General features: G+C 50.2%; 1 protein-coding gene across 1 annotated transcript in view; it reads left to right on the top strand.

The window, feature by feature from the left end:
- The first annotated feature begins 10,522 nt into the window (after positions 1-10,522).
- The window catches only part of ST8SIA3 (ST8 alpha-N-acetyl-neuraminide alpha-2,8-sialyltransferase 3), a 47,961-nt gene continuing 40,682 nt past the window's right edge, over positions 10,523-17,801 (top strand). Inside the window, exon 1 of the mRNA XM_040337495.1 lies at positions 10,523-11,018. Within this exon, the coding sequence (XP_040193429.1) occupies positions 10,840-11,018 (179 nt within the window). The 5' untranslated portion in view covers positions 10,523-10,839. The remainder of the gene's footprint in view (positions 11,019-17,801) is intronic.

A 17,801-nucleotide genomic window follows, 5' to 3' on the forward strand; every position in this document is an offset into this window, starting at 1 on the left:
ACAGGCAGATGGGCGTACAGGTACGTCCCCGCCTTTCCGCGGGTTGGGGGGTCCGATCGGGACATGCGGCGGTCGGGGAGCGGGGAGCGATCCGGGACGACGGCGCGGCTATTCTTTTAAATCCGCTCCTTTCGCGATCGTTTCCCGGAGCTGAAGAACGGGGAGAGCCGTATGTAAACACGGCTTCCCTGTGCTTCACTGTGGCGGCTGCATCGATCGAGTCATCCCTTTTATAGGGAGACTCGATCGATGACGTTAGTCCTACAGCCACACCCCCCTACAGTTGTAAACACACACTAGGTGAAACATAACTCCTACAGCGCCCCCTGTGGTTAACTCCCAAACTGCAACTGTCATTTTCACAATAAACAATGCAATTTAAATGCATTTTTTGCCGTGAAAATGACAATGGTACCAAAAATGTGTCAAAATTGTCCGAAGTGTCCGCCATAATGTCGCAGTCACGAAAAAAATCGCTGATTGCCGCCATTAGTAGTAAAAACATAATAATAATAAAAATGCAATAAAACTATCCCCTATTTTGTAAACGCTATAAATTTTGCGCAAACCAATCGATAAACACTTATTGCGATTTTTTTTTACCAAAAATAGGTAGAAGAATACGTATCGCCCTAAACTGAGGAAAAAAAATGTTTTATATATGTTTTTGGGTGATATTTATTATAGCAAAAAGTAAAAAATATTGAATTTTTTTCAAAATTGTCGCTCTATTTTTGTTTATAGCGCAAAAAATAAAAACCGCAGAGATGATCAAATACCACCAAAAGAAAACTCTATTTGTGGGGAAAAAAGGACGCCAATTTTGTTTGGGAGCCACGTTGCACGACCGCGCAATTGTCTGTTAAAGCGACGCAGTGCCGAATCGCAAAACCTGGCCTGGGCATTTAGCTGCCTAAAGGTCCGGGGCTTAAGTGGTTAAAGAGTGAATGGGCAGCGAAAATCTCTTTCTAGCCCACCCCTTGACCCACTTACCTTCCTTGCATTTGTGTCGGCTGATGAAGTCCTCCTCATCAGGTGGCAGTGACCTGGTGATTGGCTTCTTAGGATATATATATATACACACACTAAAGCATTGCCCATAATTGGTCTTGCCCAGGTCAGGTCTCAAAGGCCGTTGACCAAACTCTGGATTTATTACAAAATACAATTAGCCAATTACATTTATCGGGTCAAATTCCAAACACCATACTCAAATTTGCTGGTCAGCAACATGGAGGGGCTGTGTTAATGGTTACAGCAATCTGACTAAAGTGTAGCAATCAATCATAAAGAATGAAAGCTGAGCCCTATGCACCAGTGATGTCACTAATTACTAATGTAGTTTTAGGCAGTGTATTGACTGGACTGTTCATGGGAATAATTTGGATGGAGTCGCTCCTTAAAGTGGTACTTCCCCTTTGATCCTCAAAAATGGAAATAAATGCATATCGTGTATTCCTCTATATTACATTCTGATACATGCTTGAAGTGAATCTTGAATAAGTTGAATAATTTCCTGCCATGTCACAATATAGCAACAATATGATTGTTTTGGCCCTAGTATGTGTATGTATACATGTGACGTAGGGAACTTAGTAGACATGTGCGTTCCTGTTCGTAACAAATGGATTTCCGTACGAATTTGTTAGTTTTCGTACATTCGTATCAATTCGAACATCCGAAAATACACACCGCTCCAAAGATGCGGTTGGCAGGACTTTTTTTACCGTCCTGCTAGCCCTCTGGGCTTTCACACTGGAGACACAGCAGCGGCTGTTTAGGGTCAGTTTGCAGACGCTATTTTTAGCGTTATAGCGCCTGCAAACCGACCCAGTGTAAAAGGGGTCTTATAGACTTATAGCTGGATTCAGAGACGCCGCCGCAACTTTAAGGCGGCGTAGCGTATCGTATTTACACTACGCCGCCTTAAAGTGGAGGTTTACCCTATAAAAAAATTCTAACACTACATCCAGCACCGTGCTGCATATAAAATGTCACTGACCTTTAGTTTTTTTTCCCGTAGATATCGTTTAGCCGTGGAATTCACTGCGGCTTCCGGGTAGGGAATCCCGCGGGAGTGGGCGTTCCTATTGACATGCCAATCAATTGGCATGCTAAACGACGGCGCACACAACGCGTCACGACTTCCCGAAGGAAGCTCGGGTCGGCTCGGCTCTATTCGGCGCCTGTGCACCGGCGCCGAATAGAGCCGAGCCGACCCAAGCTTCTTCTCCCACTCCCGCGGGATTCCCTACCCGGAAGCCGCGGTGAATTCCACGGCTAAACGATATCTACGAAAAAAATAAAATAAAGGTCAGTGACATTTTATATGCAGCACGGTGCTGGATGTAGTGTTAGAATTTTTTTATAGGGTGAACCTCCACTTGAAGTCAGAGAGGCAAGTACTGTATTCACAAAGTACTTGCCTCCTAACTTACGGCGGTGTAGCGTAAATGCGGCCGGCGTAAGCGCGCCTAATTCAAATGAGGATGGGGGGGTGTGTTTTATGTTAATTACTCGTGACCCGACGTGATTGACGTTTTTTACGAACGGCGCATTCGCCGTCCGTGTACATATCCCAGTGTGCATTGCTCCAAAGTACGCTGCAAGGACGTATTGGTTTCGACGTGAACGTAAATTACGTCCAGCCCCATTCACGGACGACTTATGCAAACGGCGTAAAATTTTCAGATTTCGACGCGGGAACGATGACCATACTTAACATTGACTACGCCTCCTATGGGCAGCTTTATCTTTATGCGGCGTATCTTTTACGGAAACGGCGTATCTTTACTGCGACAGGCGCACGTACGTTCTACGCCAAACTCAACGGAAGCGCCACCTAGCGGCCAGCCTAAAAATTACATTTTAAGATACGACGGTGTAGGAGACTTACGCCGCTCGTATCTTAGCCTAATTTAAGCGTATCTGGTTTCCAGAATACGTTTAAATTAACGCCGGCGTAGATTCAGAGTTACAACGGCGTAACTCTCTATGAATCTGGCTATTAATTTGGGAACATCTGAAAAAAAAAATTTCATCTGAAAAAAAAATTTTCATCGGACATGTCTGCTGGGAGCTTTTGGTATGATGTGTGTACACACCATCAGACCAAAATCCCCGCGGACAGAGAACGCGGTGACGTAGAAGACATCGACGTTCCCTAACACGGAAGTTCAATGCTTCCACGCATGCGTCGAATCAATTCGACGCATGCGCGGGATTTCGGGCCGCTGGTTATACGTCATAACCAGCGGACATGTCCGATGAGTCGTACTAACCATCGGACATGTCCGACGGACAGGTTTCCAGCGGACAAGTTTCTAAGCATGCTAAGAAACTTTTGTCCGCTGGAAACCTGTCCGCTAGGCCGTACACACGGTCGGACATGTCCGCGGAAACTGGTCCGCGGACCAGTGTCAGCGGACATGTTCGGTCGTGTGTACGAGGCCTCACTCAAACACTTGATAAAACTCACAAGCAAAAAAAAAAAATGTGAAAAAAATAAATAAAGATGCCAACACACCGTATATGATTCAGCATCATAGGCTTTCTAGTAATTTAATACCTTTATAGATCATTAATACAGATTTTCATTATTTCGAAGCGTTTTCTTTCTGGTCATCAGTCATCTCATGCCATGCTCAGATCTTTGTTGATTCAACAAAACAAAATCCGCCTGTATAGAGCCTGGAAAATAAAATGCTCCTGCGTAGGAGAACAGACCTATTATAACAGAGATAAAAGGCTCCACGTGTATTAGGAATTAAAGTGGATACTATGATTCAAAGGCCTGTTAACATGGGAGCTATTGATCAACAAATTAAAGATTTTTTGTAGGAATAAAATAGAGCCATTCTTTTAGATGTTATTGAGTATACACATGTTCTGTGGTTTTGGGAATAGGATCAGTCAAGCAGCCCCATAGTCAATATATAGACAGTGGCTTTTCTATGATTTGTATTGAATCTACTGTGTTGTCCTAAAGACTATTTAGCTTTGTTAAAAGGATTGAGGGCATATTCATTTCAGTAATGGAATTTAGCTGTAGGTTGATGGACAGAGGTCCTGAAAGGGGGACGTCAGTCAAAACAATAGCCATCAAAAAAGTTAAATAATGTCAGTAATAATATGTAATATGTAATAATATGTTTAAACATAGTATACTTTTGTTTTAAAGGATATGTTAACCTAGTCATTTACACTCACCGGCCACTTCATTAACCACTTAAGGACCGGACCAATATGCTGCCTAAAGACCCAAGGTGTTTTTACAATTCGGCACTGCGTCGCTTTAACAGACAATTGCCGTGTGACGTGGCTCCCAAACAAAATTGGCGTCCTTTTTTCCCCACAAATAGAGCTTTCTTTTGGTGGTATTTGATCACCTCTGCGGTTTTTATTTTTTGCGCTATAAACAAAAATAGAGCGACAATTTTGAAAATAATGCAATATTTTTTACTTTTTGCTGTAATAAATATCCCCCAAAAACATATATACATTTTTTTTTTTCCTCAGTTTAGGCCGATACGTATTCTTCTACCTATTTGGTAAAAAAAAAAACGCAATAGTCGTTTATCGGTTGGTTTGCACAAAATTTAGAGCGTTTACAAAGTAGGGGATAGTTTTATTGCCTTTTTATTATTTTATTTTTTTTACTACTAATGGCGGCGATCAGCGATTTTTTTCGTGACTGCGACATTATGGCGGACACTTCGGACAATGTTGACACATTTTTGGGACCATTGTCATTTTCACAGCAAAAAATGCATTTAAATTGCATTGTTTATTGTGAAAATGACAGTTGCAGTTTGGGAGTTAACCACAGGGGGCGCGGTAGGATTTAATGTTCACCTAGTGTGTGTTTACAACTGTAGGGGGGTGTGGCTGTAGGACTGACGTCATCGATCGAGTCTCCCTATAAAAGGGATCACTCGATCGATGCGCCGCCACAGTGAAGCACGGGGAAGCCGTGTTTACATACGGCTCTCCCCGTTCTTCAGATCCGGGGAGCAATCGCGACGGAGCGGCTATAAACGAATAGCCGCGCCGTCGTCCCGGATCGCTCCCCGCGGGAACCCGACCGCCGCATGTCGCGGGGGGGTCGGGATCAGACCCCCGACCCGCGGAAAGGCAGGGACGTACAGGTACGCCAATGTGCCTGTACGTGCCATTCTGCCAACGTAAATGTACATGCGGCGGTCGGGAAGTGGTTAGGTACACCTGTTAATTTTGCTTGGTATAAAAAAAATTGCTAATCAGCCAATCAAGCGTGGATCCTGGTCCTGGTGTTTAGGGAGGCTATGTGAGGACTGACGTGGGTTGCAGTGCCCCGGGGATATCCATAGGTGCCCATCTGAGTCCATGCATTACCATGCATTCCCTGTCACCAATATGGTTACCACCATGGCTGACACTTTACTGGATAGTTACCAGTGAGACTTTATATAGCACCCCCTAGGTACTCGCACCAGCCAGCGTCCTTTAATCCATCCTGTCCACCTGTATGCACCTCACCAGGATTCCCTCTCTTCTAATGCACCTACAGATCCTATTGTGTTGAGATCCACGCATTATCCCCCATGTCCGCCGCGGGGGGGAAACTTTTTGGGCGTTTCGCCTCCGCAACTGTTTTATTACCCATCGGATTGGCTCTCCGGAAGAAGCGGTATTCCCGCCAAACTAGTAGAGATTTCGTCCAATCTTTGATCTGTATGATTGTTTTGTATTTTTTATCTGTAATAAATCATTTTTATGTAACTGTTTTTTATTATTCCTTATCAGTACCGAGATAGTCCACCAAAAACTGGATGGGCATGCCACTAAGGCCTCATTCACACTTGGCCGTTCGGGTCCATCTATCACGGACCTGAACGGCCGCTCCATGCATCGGTATGGAGTGTCGGATGTCAGCGGAGACATGTCTGCTGACATCCGACCCGATCCGACCCACTAAAAACAGACGTATACGGGCCACGTCCCCATCCGTCCATGCGGATCGGATCGGGTAAGATCTGATGAAAACGGACATGCTGTCTGTTTTCATCAGATCGCTCCATAGGACACAGCGGTTCCCAACAAGCCCCTCCCCGCTCAGTGAGCAGAGAGGAGCTTGTCATCATCGGCACAGCGGAGATCTGCGGACTGATCTCCCGCTGAGCCGACAGGAGCAGGCGGACTCCGTCGCTACGGAGTCCGCCTGCTCCTGTCGGCTCAAAAAGAGGAAGGGTGGGGGCAAAAGAAAAGAGGAAGGGTGGGGGCAAAAGAATAGTTGCTGAAGCTAGACTTAGGCCTCATTCACACGACGGAGTCCGCCAAGTGTGAATGAGGCCTAAGTCTAGCTTCAGCAACTATTCTTTTGCCCCCACCCTTCCTCTTTTCTACAATTAATTTGGATGATGGTACGTTTTTATAGTTTTTTTTTTATCTTCTACATGAGGCTATACTCCAACTTTGTTCATCATTTAGCCAATCACATGGTAGCAACTCAGTGCATATAGGCATCTAGACACGGTGAAGACGACTTGCTGATGTTCAAACTGAGCATCAAAATGGGGAAGAAAGGGAATTTAAGTGACTTTGAACGTGGCATGGTTGTTGGTGCCAGATGGGCTGGTCTGAGTATTTCAAAAACTGCTGATCTACTGGGATTTTCAGGCACAACCATCTCTCGGGTTTACAGAGAATGGTCAGAAAAAGAGAAAATATCCAGTGAGTGGCAGTTGTGTGGAGGAAAATGCCTTGTTGATGTCAGAGGAGAATGGGCAGATGATAGAAAGGCAACAATAAGGCCCCGTACACACGACCGAACATGTCTGCTGAAACTGGTCCGCGGACCAGTTTCAGCAGACATGTTCGGTCGTGTGTAGGCCCGAGCGGACAGGATTCCAGCGTACATTTGCCCGCCGGGCCTTTTTCCAGCGGGCAAATATTTCCAAACTTGTTTAGAAACAGCCCGCTGGAATCCTGTCCGCTCGGACATGTTCGGTCGTCTGTACAGACCTACCGTACATGTCCGAGCGCCCGCCATCCCTCGCATGCGTCGAATGACTTTGACGCATGCGTGGAAGCATTGAATTGGCAGGGCAGCCCACGTCGTCGCGGCGACGGCGCAGCCACGCCCCGCGTATTGTTTACGCGCGGATTTCTGTATGATGGTGAGTACAGCCAGACATGTGCGGTGAAAACGGTCCGGCGGACCGGTTTCATCGTACATGTTTGCTCGTCTGTACAAGGCCTAACTCCAATAAGCACTTGTTACAACCAAGGTATGCAGAATACCATCTCTGAACGCAGAACACATTGAACCTTGAAGCAGATGGGTTACAGCAGAAGAAGACCACACCGGGTGCCACTCCTATCAGCTAAGAACAATGAAGCTACAATTCGCAAAATTGGACAATAGACGATTGGAAAAATGTTGCCTGGTCTGATTAGTCTCGATTTCAGCTGTGACATTCAGATGGTCGGGTCAGAATTTGGTGTAAACAACATGAAAGCATGGATCCAACCTGCCTTGTATCACCGATTCAGGCTGGTGGTGGTGTAATGGTTGGGGGATATTTTGCCACGTCGCCACACACACACACAGAGGGAACAGTCAGAGAAATGCTACAACTCACCTCTAGAAAAACAATAGAGACTATTAATAGGATGAACGTCCTATTAACACCTGTAAAACACTTCTATTACATCTTATCTATGTTCTGTGGTTAACCACTTACCCGTTCAGTTTACCCAGAGATACCACACATGACACAATAGAAGTCGGTGTGATGTCAATTGATTTATTTCCGTTTTGGAACTTTTGGAACTTGTATACACAACAATTATTACAGCATATAACGATGACAGTATAAGTCGGGGCCTGCGCACCGACTAGGAGCCGTGTAGAGCTGACTGCGCAGGCGCCGTGTAGAGCCGACTCGCAGCTCTACATGTTCGGCTCCTTTCGGAAACTCCGTGACTCTCGTGACGCGCCTACGCAATACGGGGGGGGGGGGGCCTTATCCGCCGGGGGGAAATTTTTCGGATAGACATCAATTATCTGGAACTCCCAGATTACATTGCGGCTCAGCTTGGAAACGCCTACTCCCGCGGGAGTGAGTACCTGGAAGCTGGATTGCAAGTATAGATTATAAGGTATATACAGCCTTAAAAAAAATAAAAAAATGCCTACTGTACATGTTAGAATTATAAAGAATTTGGTCGAACCTCCGCTTTAACAGAAATTTGTGGGGTACCGATACAGAGACTAGCAAAACCACCCCTGCAAGCCTGCAACCATAAGACACCTGGGCTCCTCTTCCCCCAGCCATAAATGGCGACGCCAAGCGATCCCCCCTACCGTGTCCCGCACGAGGCCCACAAGGGCTTCCCCATGTTGCCGAAGTGCAAGGTGAGTGCCACTCACTGAAGACATGGAACAGGAAATGGAAACAGACAGGGAACAGGAGATGCTCAGAGACAGAAGGGATGTGAGGGAGGGGCCCCTGTTGTGGTGATACCATATGAAGGAGGGGCCCCTGTGGTGATGCCATGTGAGGGAGGGGCCTGTGTTGTGGTGATACCATGTAAGGGAGGGGCCCTGTTGCGGTGATGCCATATGAGGGACGGGCTCCTGTGGTGATGCCATGTGAGGGAGGGGGCCCATGTTGTGGTGATACCATGTGAGGGAGGGGGCCCATGTTGTGGTGATACCATGTGAGGGAGGGGTCCGTGTTGTGGTGATGCCATATGAGGGAGGGGCCTCTTTTGTAGTGATAACATATGAGGGAGGGGCCCGTGTTGTGGTGATACCATATGAGGTAGGGGCCCATGTTGTGCCGATGCCATGTGAAGGAGGGGCCTCTGTTATGGTGATGCCATGTGAGGGAGGGGCCTGTGTTGTGGTGATGACATGTGAGGGAGGGACCAATGCTGTGGTGATGCCATGTGAAGGAGGGGCCTCTGTTATGGTGATGCCATGTGAGGAAAGGGCCTGTGTTGTGGTGATGCCATGTGAGGGAGGGACCCATGCTGTGGTGATGCCATGTGAAGGAGGGGCCTCTGTTATGGTGATGCCATGTTAGGGAGGGGCCCCTGTTGTGGTGACACCATGTAAGGGAGGAGCCCGTGTTGTGGTGATACCATAGGAGAGAGGGGCCCCTAATTTTGGTGATGCCATAGGAGGGAGGGGCACCTGGTATGGTGAGAGTGGGGTCCCTGGTGTCATAAGGGATCATGTATGAGAATATTGTGTCCCATATGAGGGAGGGGCCGTGTTGTGGTAATGCCATATGAAGGAGGGGCCCCTTTGGTGATACCATAGGAAGGAGGGGTCCCTGTGGTGACACCATAGGATGGAGGGACCCCTGTGGTGATACCATAGGAAGGAGGGGCCTCTGTGGTAATGCCATGTGAGGGAGGGGCTGTGTCGTGGTGATGCCATAGGAAGGATGGGCACCTGTCATGGTGATGCCATATGAGGGAGGGGCCCCTGTTGTGGTGATACCATATGAAGGAGGGGCCCCTGATGTGGTGATGCCATGTGAGGGAGGGGCCGTGTTGTGGTGATGCCATAGGAAGGATGGGCACCTGTTATGGTGATGCCATGTGAGGGAGGGGCCCCTGTTGTGGTGATACCATATGAAGGAGGGGCCCCTGATATGGTGATGCCATGTGAAGGAGGGGCCGTGTTGTGGTGATACCATAGGAAGGAGGGGCCCCTGTTATGGTGATGCCATATGAGGGAGGGGCCCCTGTTGTGGTGATACCATATGAAGGAGGGGCCCCTGATATGGTGATGCCATGTGAAGGAGGGGCCGTGTTGTGGTGATACCATATGAAGGAGGGGCCCCTGATGTGGTGTTGCCATGTGAGGGAGGGGCTGTGTTGTGGTGATGCCATAGGAAGGATGGGCACCTGTTATGGTGATGCCATATGAGGGAGGGGCCCCCGTTGTGGTGATACCATATGAAGGAGGGGCCCCTGATATGGTGATGCCATGTGAGGGAGGGGCCCCTGATATGGTGATGCCATAGGAAGGATGGGCACCTGTTATGGTGATGCCATGTGAGGGAGGGGCCCCTTTGGTGATACCATAGGAAGGAGGGGCCTCTGTGGTAATGCCATGTGAGGGAGGGGCTGTGTCGTGGTGATGCCATAGGAAGGATGGGCACCTGTTATGTTGATGCCATATGAGGGAGGGGCCCCTGTTGTGGTGATACTATATGAAGGAGGGGCCCCTGATATGGTGATGCCATGTGAGGGAGGGGCCGTGTTGTGGTGATGCCATAGGAAGGATGGGCACCTGTTATGGTGATGTCATATGAGGAAGGGGCCCCTGATATGGTGATGCCATGTGAGGGAGGGGCCCCTGTTCTGGTGATACCATATGAAGGAGGGTTCCCTGATATGGTGATGCCATGTGAGGGAGGGGCCGTGTTGTGGTGATACCATAGGAAGGATGGGCACCTGTTATGGTGATGCCATATGAGGGAGGGGCCCCTGTTGTGGTGATACCATATGAAGGAGGGGCCCCTGATATGGTGATGCCATGTGAGGGAGGGGCCGTGTTGTGGTGATACCATAGGAAGGAGGGGCCCCTGGCACAGACATTCCTGGGGGAACCCTGTGTATGAGGCGGCTCCTCCTCGGTCGGGCCCTCTCTCTCCTCTCTCTCGCTCTCTGTATATAGGATGAGGGAGGCCGGCCCCGCCATAGTCAGGGTGCTCTCCCCTCCGTCCGCCGTCTCTCAGTGACAGCCGGGTGCACAGTGTGTGTGTGTATGAGGATTATCTGTCCTCTCCTCCTCTCTCTCTCTCTCCTCGCTCCCCGTCCTCCTCCATCATCTGAGGGATGAGAGTGTACAAGATGGTGCGGGTGGCGAGTGTTCTGGGTCTGGTGATGCTGAGTGTCGCTCTCCTCATCCTCTCTCTCATCTCTTACGTCTCCCTCAAGAAGGACAACATCTTCACCACCCCCAAGTACGCCGGGCCCGGGGGCCCCCGAATGTACATGTTCCACGCCGGATTCAGGTGAGGGGGATGGGCGAGGGGATAATTCGGGGTGTATGGCGGGGATAAGGGGGGCCCTCATCTGTGTTCTGGGGGGTGGACGGATCTGCGCAGGCGCACTGGGCTCTGTGGGTACTGAGGGGCCCCTGGGGTCCTCATTGTGTCACATTTTCACCCTCATGGTGTCACCCTGCAACAGGCTCTGCTGTGTCACCGGCCACTGCTACCCACAGAGGAGCCAGGGACATAGAGAGAGGAGCCAGGGACATAGAGAAGTGCCAGGGACATAGAGAAGAGCCAGGAACATAGAGAGAGGAGCCAGGGACATAGAGAGAGGAGCCAGGGACATAGAGAGAAGAGCCAGGGACATAGAGAGGAGCCAGGGACATAGAGAGAGGAGCCAGGGACATAGAGAGAGGAGCCAGGGACATAGAGAGAGGAGCCAGGGACATAGAGAGGAGCCAGGGACATAGAGAGGAGCCAGGGACCTAGAGAGGAGCCAGGGACATAGAGAGAGGAGCCAGGGACATAGAGAGAGGAGCCAGGGACATAGAGAGGAGCCAGGGACATAGAGAGGAGGCAGGGACATAGAGAGAGGAGCCAGGGACATAGAGAGAGGAGCCAGGGACATAGAGAAGAGCCAGGGACATAGAGAAGAGCCAGGGACATAGAGAAGAGCCAGGGACATAGAGAGGAGCCAGGGACATAGAGAGGAGCCAGGGACATAGAGAAGTGCCAGGGACATAGAGAGAGGAGCCAGGGACATAGAGAAGAGCCAGGGACATAGAGAGAGGAGCCAGGGACATAGAGAGAGAGGAGCCAGGAACATAGAGAGAGGAGCCAGGGACATAGAGAGGAGCCAGGGACATAGAGAGGAGCCAGAGACATAGAGAGGATCCAGGGACATAGAGAGAGGAGCCAGGGACATAGAGAGAGGAGCCAGGGACATAGAGAGAGGAGCCTGGGACATAGAGAGAGAGAGGAGCCAGGGACATAGAGAGAGGAGCCAGGGACATTGAGAGGAGCCAGGGACATAGAGAGGAGCCAGGGACATAGAGAGGAGCCAGGGACATAGAGAGAGGAGCCAGGGACATAGAGAGAGGAGCCAGGGACATAGAGAAGAGCCAGGGACATAGAGAAGAGCCAGGGACATAGAGAGGAGCCAGGGACATAGAGAGAGGAGCCAGGGACATAGAGAAGAGCCAGGGACATAGAGAGAGGAGCCAGGGACATAGAGAAGAGCCAGGGACATAGAGAGAGGAGCCAGGGACATAGAGAAGAGCCAGGGACATAGAGAGAGGAGCCAGGGACATAGAGAGAGGAGCCAGGGACATAGAGAAGAGCCAGGGACATAGAGACAAGCCAGGGACATAGAGGAGAGCCAGGGACATAGAGAAGAGCCAGGGACATAGAGACAAGCCAGGGACATAGAGGAGAGCCAGGGACATAGAGAGAAGAGCCAGGGACATAGAGAGAAGAGCCAGGGACATAGAGAGAAGAGCTAGGGACATAGAGAAGAGCCAGGGACAGAGAGAGAGAAGAGCCAGGGACATAGAGAAGAGCCAGGGACATAGAGAGAGGAGCCAGGGACATAGAGAGGAGCCAGGGACATAGAGAGAGGAGCCAGGGACAGAGAGAGGAGCCAGGGACATAGAGAAGAGCCAGGGACAGAGAGAAGAGCCAGGGACATAGAGAGAGGAGCCAGGGACATAGAGAGAGGAGCCAGGGACATAGAGAAGAACCAGGGACATAGAGAATAGGCTGGGGACAGAGAGAGGAGCCAGGGACAGAGAGAAGAGCCAGGGACAGAGAGAGGAGCCAGGGACAGAGAGAAGAGCCAGGGACATAGAGGAGAGCCAGGGACATAGAGAAGAGCCAGGGACATAGAGACAAGCCAGGGACATAGAGGAGAGCCAGGGACATAGAGAAGAGCCAGGGACATAGAGAGAAGAGCCAGGGACAGAGAGAGAAGAGTCAGGGACATAGAGAAGAGCCAGGGACATAGAGAAGAGCCAGGGACATAGAGAGAGGAGCCAGGGACATAGAGAGAAGAGCCAGGGACAGAGAGAGAAGAGTCAGGGACATAGAGGAGAGCCAGGGACATAGAGGAGAGCCAGGGACATAGAGAAGAGCCAGGGACATAGAGAGAGAGAGAGCCGGAGACATAGAGAGGAGCCAGGGACATAGAGACAAGCCAGGGACATAGCGAAGAGCCAGGGACATAGAGAGAGGAGCCAGGGACATATAGAAGAGCCAGGGACATAGAGAAGAGCCAGGGACATAGAGACAAGCCAGGGACATAGAGGAGAGCCAGGGACATAGAGAGAAGAGCCAGGGACATAGAGAGAAGAGCCAGGGACACAGAGAGAGGAGCCAGGGACATAGAGAGAAGAGCTAGGGACATAGAGAGGAGCCAGGGACAGAGAGAGGAGCCAGGGACATAGAGAAGAGCCAGGGACAGAGAGAAGAGCCAGGGACATAGAGAGAGGAGCCAGGGACATAGAGAGAGGAGCCAGGGACATAGAGAAGAACCAGGGACAGAGAGAAGAGCCAGGGACAGAGAGAGGAGCCAGGGACAGAGAGAAGAGCCAGGGACATAGAGGAGAGCCAGGGACATAGAGAAGAGCCAGGGACATAGAGACAAGCCAGGGACATAGAGGAGAGCCAGGGACATAGAGAAGAGCCAGGGACATAGAGAGAAGAGACAGAGAGAGAAGAGTCAGGGACATAGAGAAGAGCCAGGGACATAGAGAAGAGCCAGGGACATAGAGAGAGGAGCCAGGGACATAGAGAGAAGAGCCAGGGACATAGAGGAGAGCCAGGGACATAGAGGAGAGCCAGGGACACAGAGAAGAGCCAGGGACATAGAGAGAGAGAGAGCCGGAGACATAGAGAGGAGCCAGGGACATAGAGACAAGCCAGGGACATAGCGAAGAGCCAGGGACATAGAGAGAGGAGCCAGGGACATATAGAAGAGCCAGGGACATAGAGAAGAGCCAGGGACATAGAGACAAGCCAGGGACATAGAGAAGAGCCAGGGACATAGAGAAGAGCCAGGGACATAGAGACAAGCCAGGGACATAGAGAAGAGCCAGGGACATAGAGAGAGGAGCCAGGGACATAGAGAAGAGCCAGGGACATAGAGAAGAGCCAGGGACATAGAGAGAAGAGCCAGGGACACAGAGAGAGGAGCCAGGGACATAGAGAGAGGAGCCAGGGACACAGAGAGAGGAGCCAGGGACACAGAGAGAGGAGCCAGGGACATAGAGAGAAGAGCCAGGGACATAGAGAGAAGAGCAAGGGACATAGAGAGAAGAGCCAGGGACATAGAGAGGAGCCAGGGACATAGAGAGAAGAGCCAGGGACATAGAGAGGAGCCAGGGACAGAGAGAGAGGAGCCAGGGACATAGAGAGGAGCCAGGGACATAGAGAGAAGAGCCAGGGACATAGAGAAGAGCCAGGGACACAGAGAGAGGAGCCAGGGACATAGAGAGAGGAGCCAGGGACATAGAGAAGAGCCAGGGACATAGAGAAGAGCCAGGGACAGAGAGAGAAGAGACAGGGACATAGAGAGAACAGCCAGGGACATAGAGAGAGCCGGGGACATAGAGAGGAGCCAGGGACATAGAGAGAAGAGCCAGGGACATAGAGAAGAGCCAGGGACATAGAGAAGAGCCAGGGACATAGACATAGAGAGAGGAGCCAGGGAAATAGAGAGAAGAGTCAGGGACATAGAGAGAAGTAAGGGACATAGAGAGAGTCAAGGACATAGAGAGAAGCCAGGGACATAGAGAGAGAGACATACACACAGACAGGGATATAGAGAGGAACCACGGGCATAGAGAGATGAGCCAGGGACATAGAGAGAAGCCAGGGACATAGAGGAGCCAGGGACATAGAGAGAGGAACCAGGGACATAGAGAGGAGCCAGGGACATAGAGAGAGGAGCCAGGGACATAGAGAGAGGAACCAGGGACATAGAGAGAGGAACCAGGGACATAGAGAGGAGCCAGGGACATAAGAGAGGAGCCAGGGACATAGAGAAGAGCCAGGGACATAGAGAGAGGAACCAGGGACATAGAGAGAGGAACCAGGGACATAGAGAGGAGCCAGGGACATAGAGAAGAGCCAGGGACATAGAGAAGAGCCAGGGACATAGAGAGAGGAACCAGAGACATAGAGAGGAGCCAGGGACATAGAGAGAGGAGCCAGGGACATAGAGAGAGGAGCCAGGGACATAGAGAGAGGAACCAGGGACATAGAGAGAGGAGCCAGGGACATAGAGAGGAGCCAGGGACATAAGAGAGGAGCCAGGGACATAGAGAAGAGCCAGGGACATAGAGAGAGGAACCAGGGACATAGAGAGAGGAACCAGGGACATAGAGAGGAGCCAGGGACATAGAGAGGAGCCAGGGACATAGAGAAGAGCCAGGGACATAGAGAGAGGAACCAGGGACATAGAGAAGGGCCAGGGACATAGAGAGAGGAGCCAGGGATATAAGAGAGGAGCCAGGGACATAGAGAGGAGCCAGGGACATAGAGAGAGGAACCAGGGACATAGAGAAGGGCCAGGGACATAGAGAGAGGAGCCAGGAACATAGAGGAGCCTGGGACATAAGAGAGGAGCCAGGAACATAAGAGAGGAGCCAGGGACCTAGAGAGGCGCTTAGATGTGAATGGGGTCTAATGTGTGACACAAAGAATGTGAAGGGCCGTCCTTAGGCTTACTACTCTTCCGGGACACCTGGCCTCTCTGTACAGCCACCATTAGAAAATGTGGCTTTGTGCCGGGGGTTGTATAAAGATCACACACACACACAGATGTAAGCGCCGAACCAACACTATCTGCGTTTGGCGCATACCTCTGTGCGCATACTTCACCCAACGCACCACCACATACCACCAATATTGAGTTGGCCCCGCCCTTTGCAGCTATAACAGCTTCAACTCTTCTGGGAAGGCTGTCCACAAGGTTTAGGAGTGTCTATGGGAACGTTTGACCATTCTTCCAGAAGACCATCTGTGAGGTCAGGCACTGATGTTGGACAAGGTGGCCTGGCTCGCAGATCCGCTCTAATTCATCCCAAAGGTGTTCTATCGGGTTGAGGTCAGGACTCTGTGCAGTTGCCAGTGGAAGTAGGACATGTCCCAGGCTTGGTAGTCAGTGGGACTAAAAATAATTACATAGTGCTTGTGGTCAGTAGGAGGAGGTTCTCCATCTATGGTTTTAGTGGGAGGAATAGTGCCAAATCGTTGTTGCCAGTGGAAGGAATAGTTCTCCATCTATGGTATTAGTGGGAGGAACAGTGCCCCATCGTTGGTGTCAGTTGGAGGAATAGGACCCCATCATTGGTATTAGTGGGAGAAATAGTTCTCCATCATTGGTATTAGTGGGAGGAACAGTGCACCATCATTGGTATTAGTGGGAGAAATAGTTCTCCATCATTGGTATTAGTGGGAGGAACAGTGCACCATCATTGGTATTAGTGGGAGGAATAGTTCTCCAGATTCAGGAAGAGACGGCCAGCTCCTGATGACATCAGAGAAAAAGATGATGTCATGGGACTCGGTAAGCCACAGCAGAAAGGCAGATGACTATAAAACACCTCTGGATTCACTGGTTGTGTGACTGTGTTTCTCTTATGCCGGGTACACACGAGAGGATTTATCCGTGGAAACGTTGTACTAACCAGGAGATCAAAATCCCCGCGGAATTCCGTCCGCGGTGACGTGTCGCGCCGTCGCTGCGATGATGACGCGGCGACGTGCGCGACGCTGTCATATAAGGATATCCACGCATGCGTCGAATCATTACGACGCATGCGAGGGATGTGTTCGGACGGATCGATCCGGTGAGTCTGTACAGACCACCGGATCGATCCGCTGGAGCCGATTCCAGCGGATAGATTTCTTAGCATGCTAAGAAATTTTTATCCGCTGGAAATCGGTCGGCCCGAAATATATCCGCGGATAAATATCCGTTGGATCGTACACACCAGCGGATCTATCCGCTGAAACCGATCCGCGGATCAATTTCAGCGTATCGATCCTCTCGTGTGTATGGGGCCTTAGGGTACTTTCACACTGAGGCGTCGCGGGCGTTGGCGGTAAAGTGCCGCTATTTTTAGCGGTGCTTTACCGTTGTTTTTGCCATGATTTTCGTCCGCTATCAGGGCGGCTTTAATCCCCGCTAGTGGAGAAAAAATGGTTTAAACCCGCCTGCAAAAACGGCGGTTTGGAGGCGCTGCCCCATTGATTTCAATGGGCAGGGGGGGCTGTAGGAGCGGTATTCACCGCTCCTACAGCACCTCAAAGATGTGGCTGGCAGGACTTTTTTTTACAGTCCTGCCAGCGCAACGCTCCAGTGTCAAAAGCTCACAGGCTTTCACACTGGATATAAAGGAGCGGCTCTTTCAGGGTGCTTTTAGAGCAATAGCGCCTGCAAAGCGCTTCAGTGTGAAAGCAGCCTTAAGTGTATGCTTTCATGTGTCCTATTTGTTTATTGTGTGTTAGCGTAGTTATATTTCCTGTGTTGTTTTTTTTACCTTGTAATGATAGGTTCACATATTGTGGCTTCAGTTTGTAGTGTCATGACTGATCAATTCCCTTATGTCCATCTATTCATTCATCTAGCTTGTCCCTATTCACTGAAGGGACAAGACAACTTGTTCCCAGGCACACAGTGTCCAGCGCATGCCTCGCCCTTTCTCTGTGTTGCATTACAAATGTGGGAGTGCTAAGGTGATGAAACAAATCTCTTCTTTTAATTTGTTGGTTTGGTCTGTGTCAGATCTAATTACTGTT

The sequence above is a fragment of the Rana temporaria genome, chromosome 1 (genome assembly GCF_905171775.1).
Source record: "Rana temporaria chromosome 1, aRanTem1.1, whole genome shotgun sequence".
Classification (NCBI taxonomy): domain Eukaryota; kingdom Metazoa; phylum Chordata; class Amphibia; order Anura; family Ranidae; genus Rana; species Rana temporaria.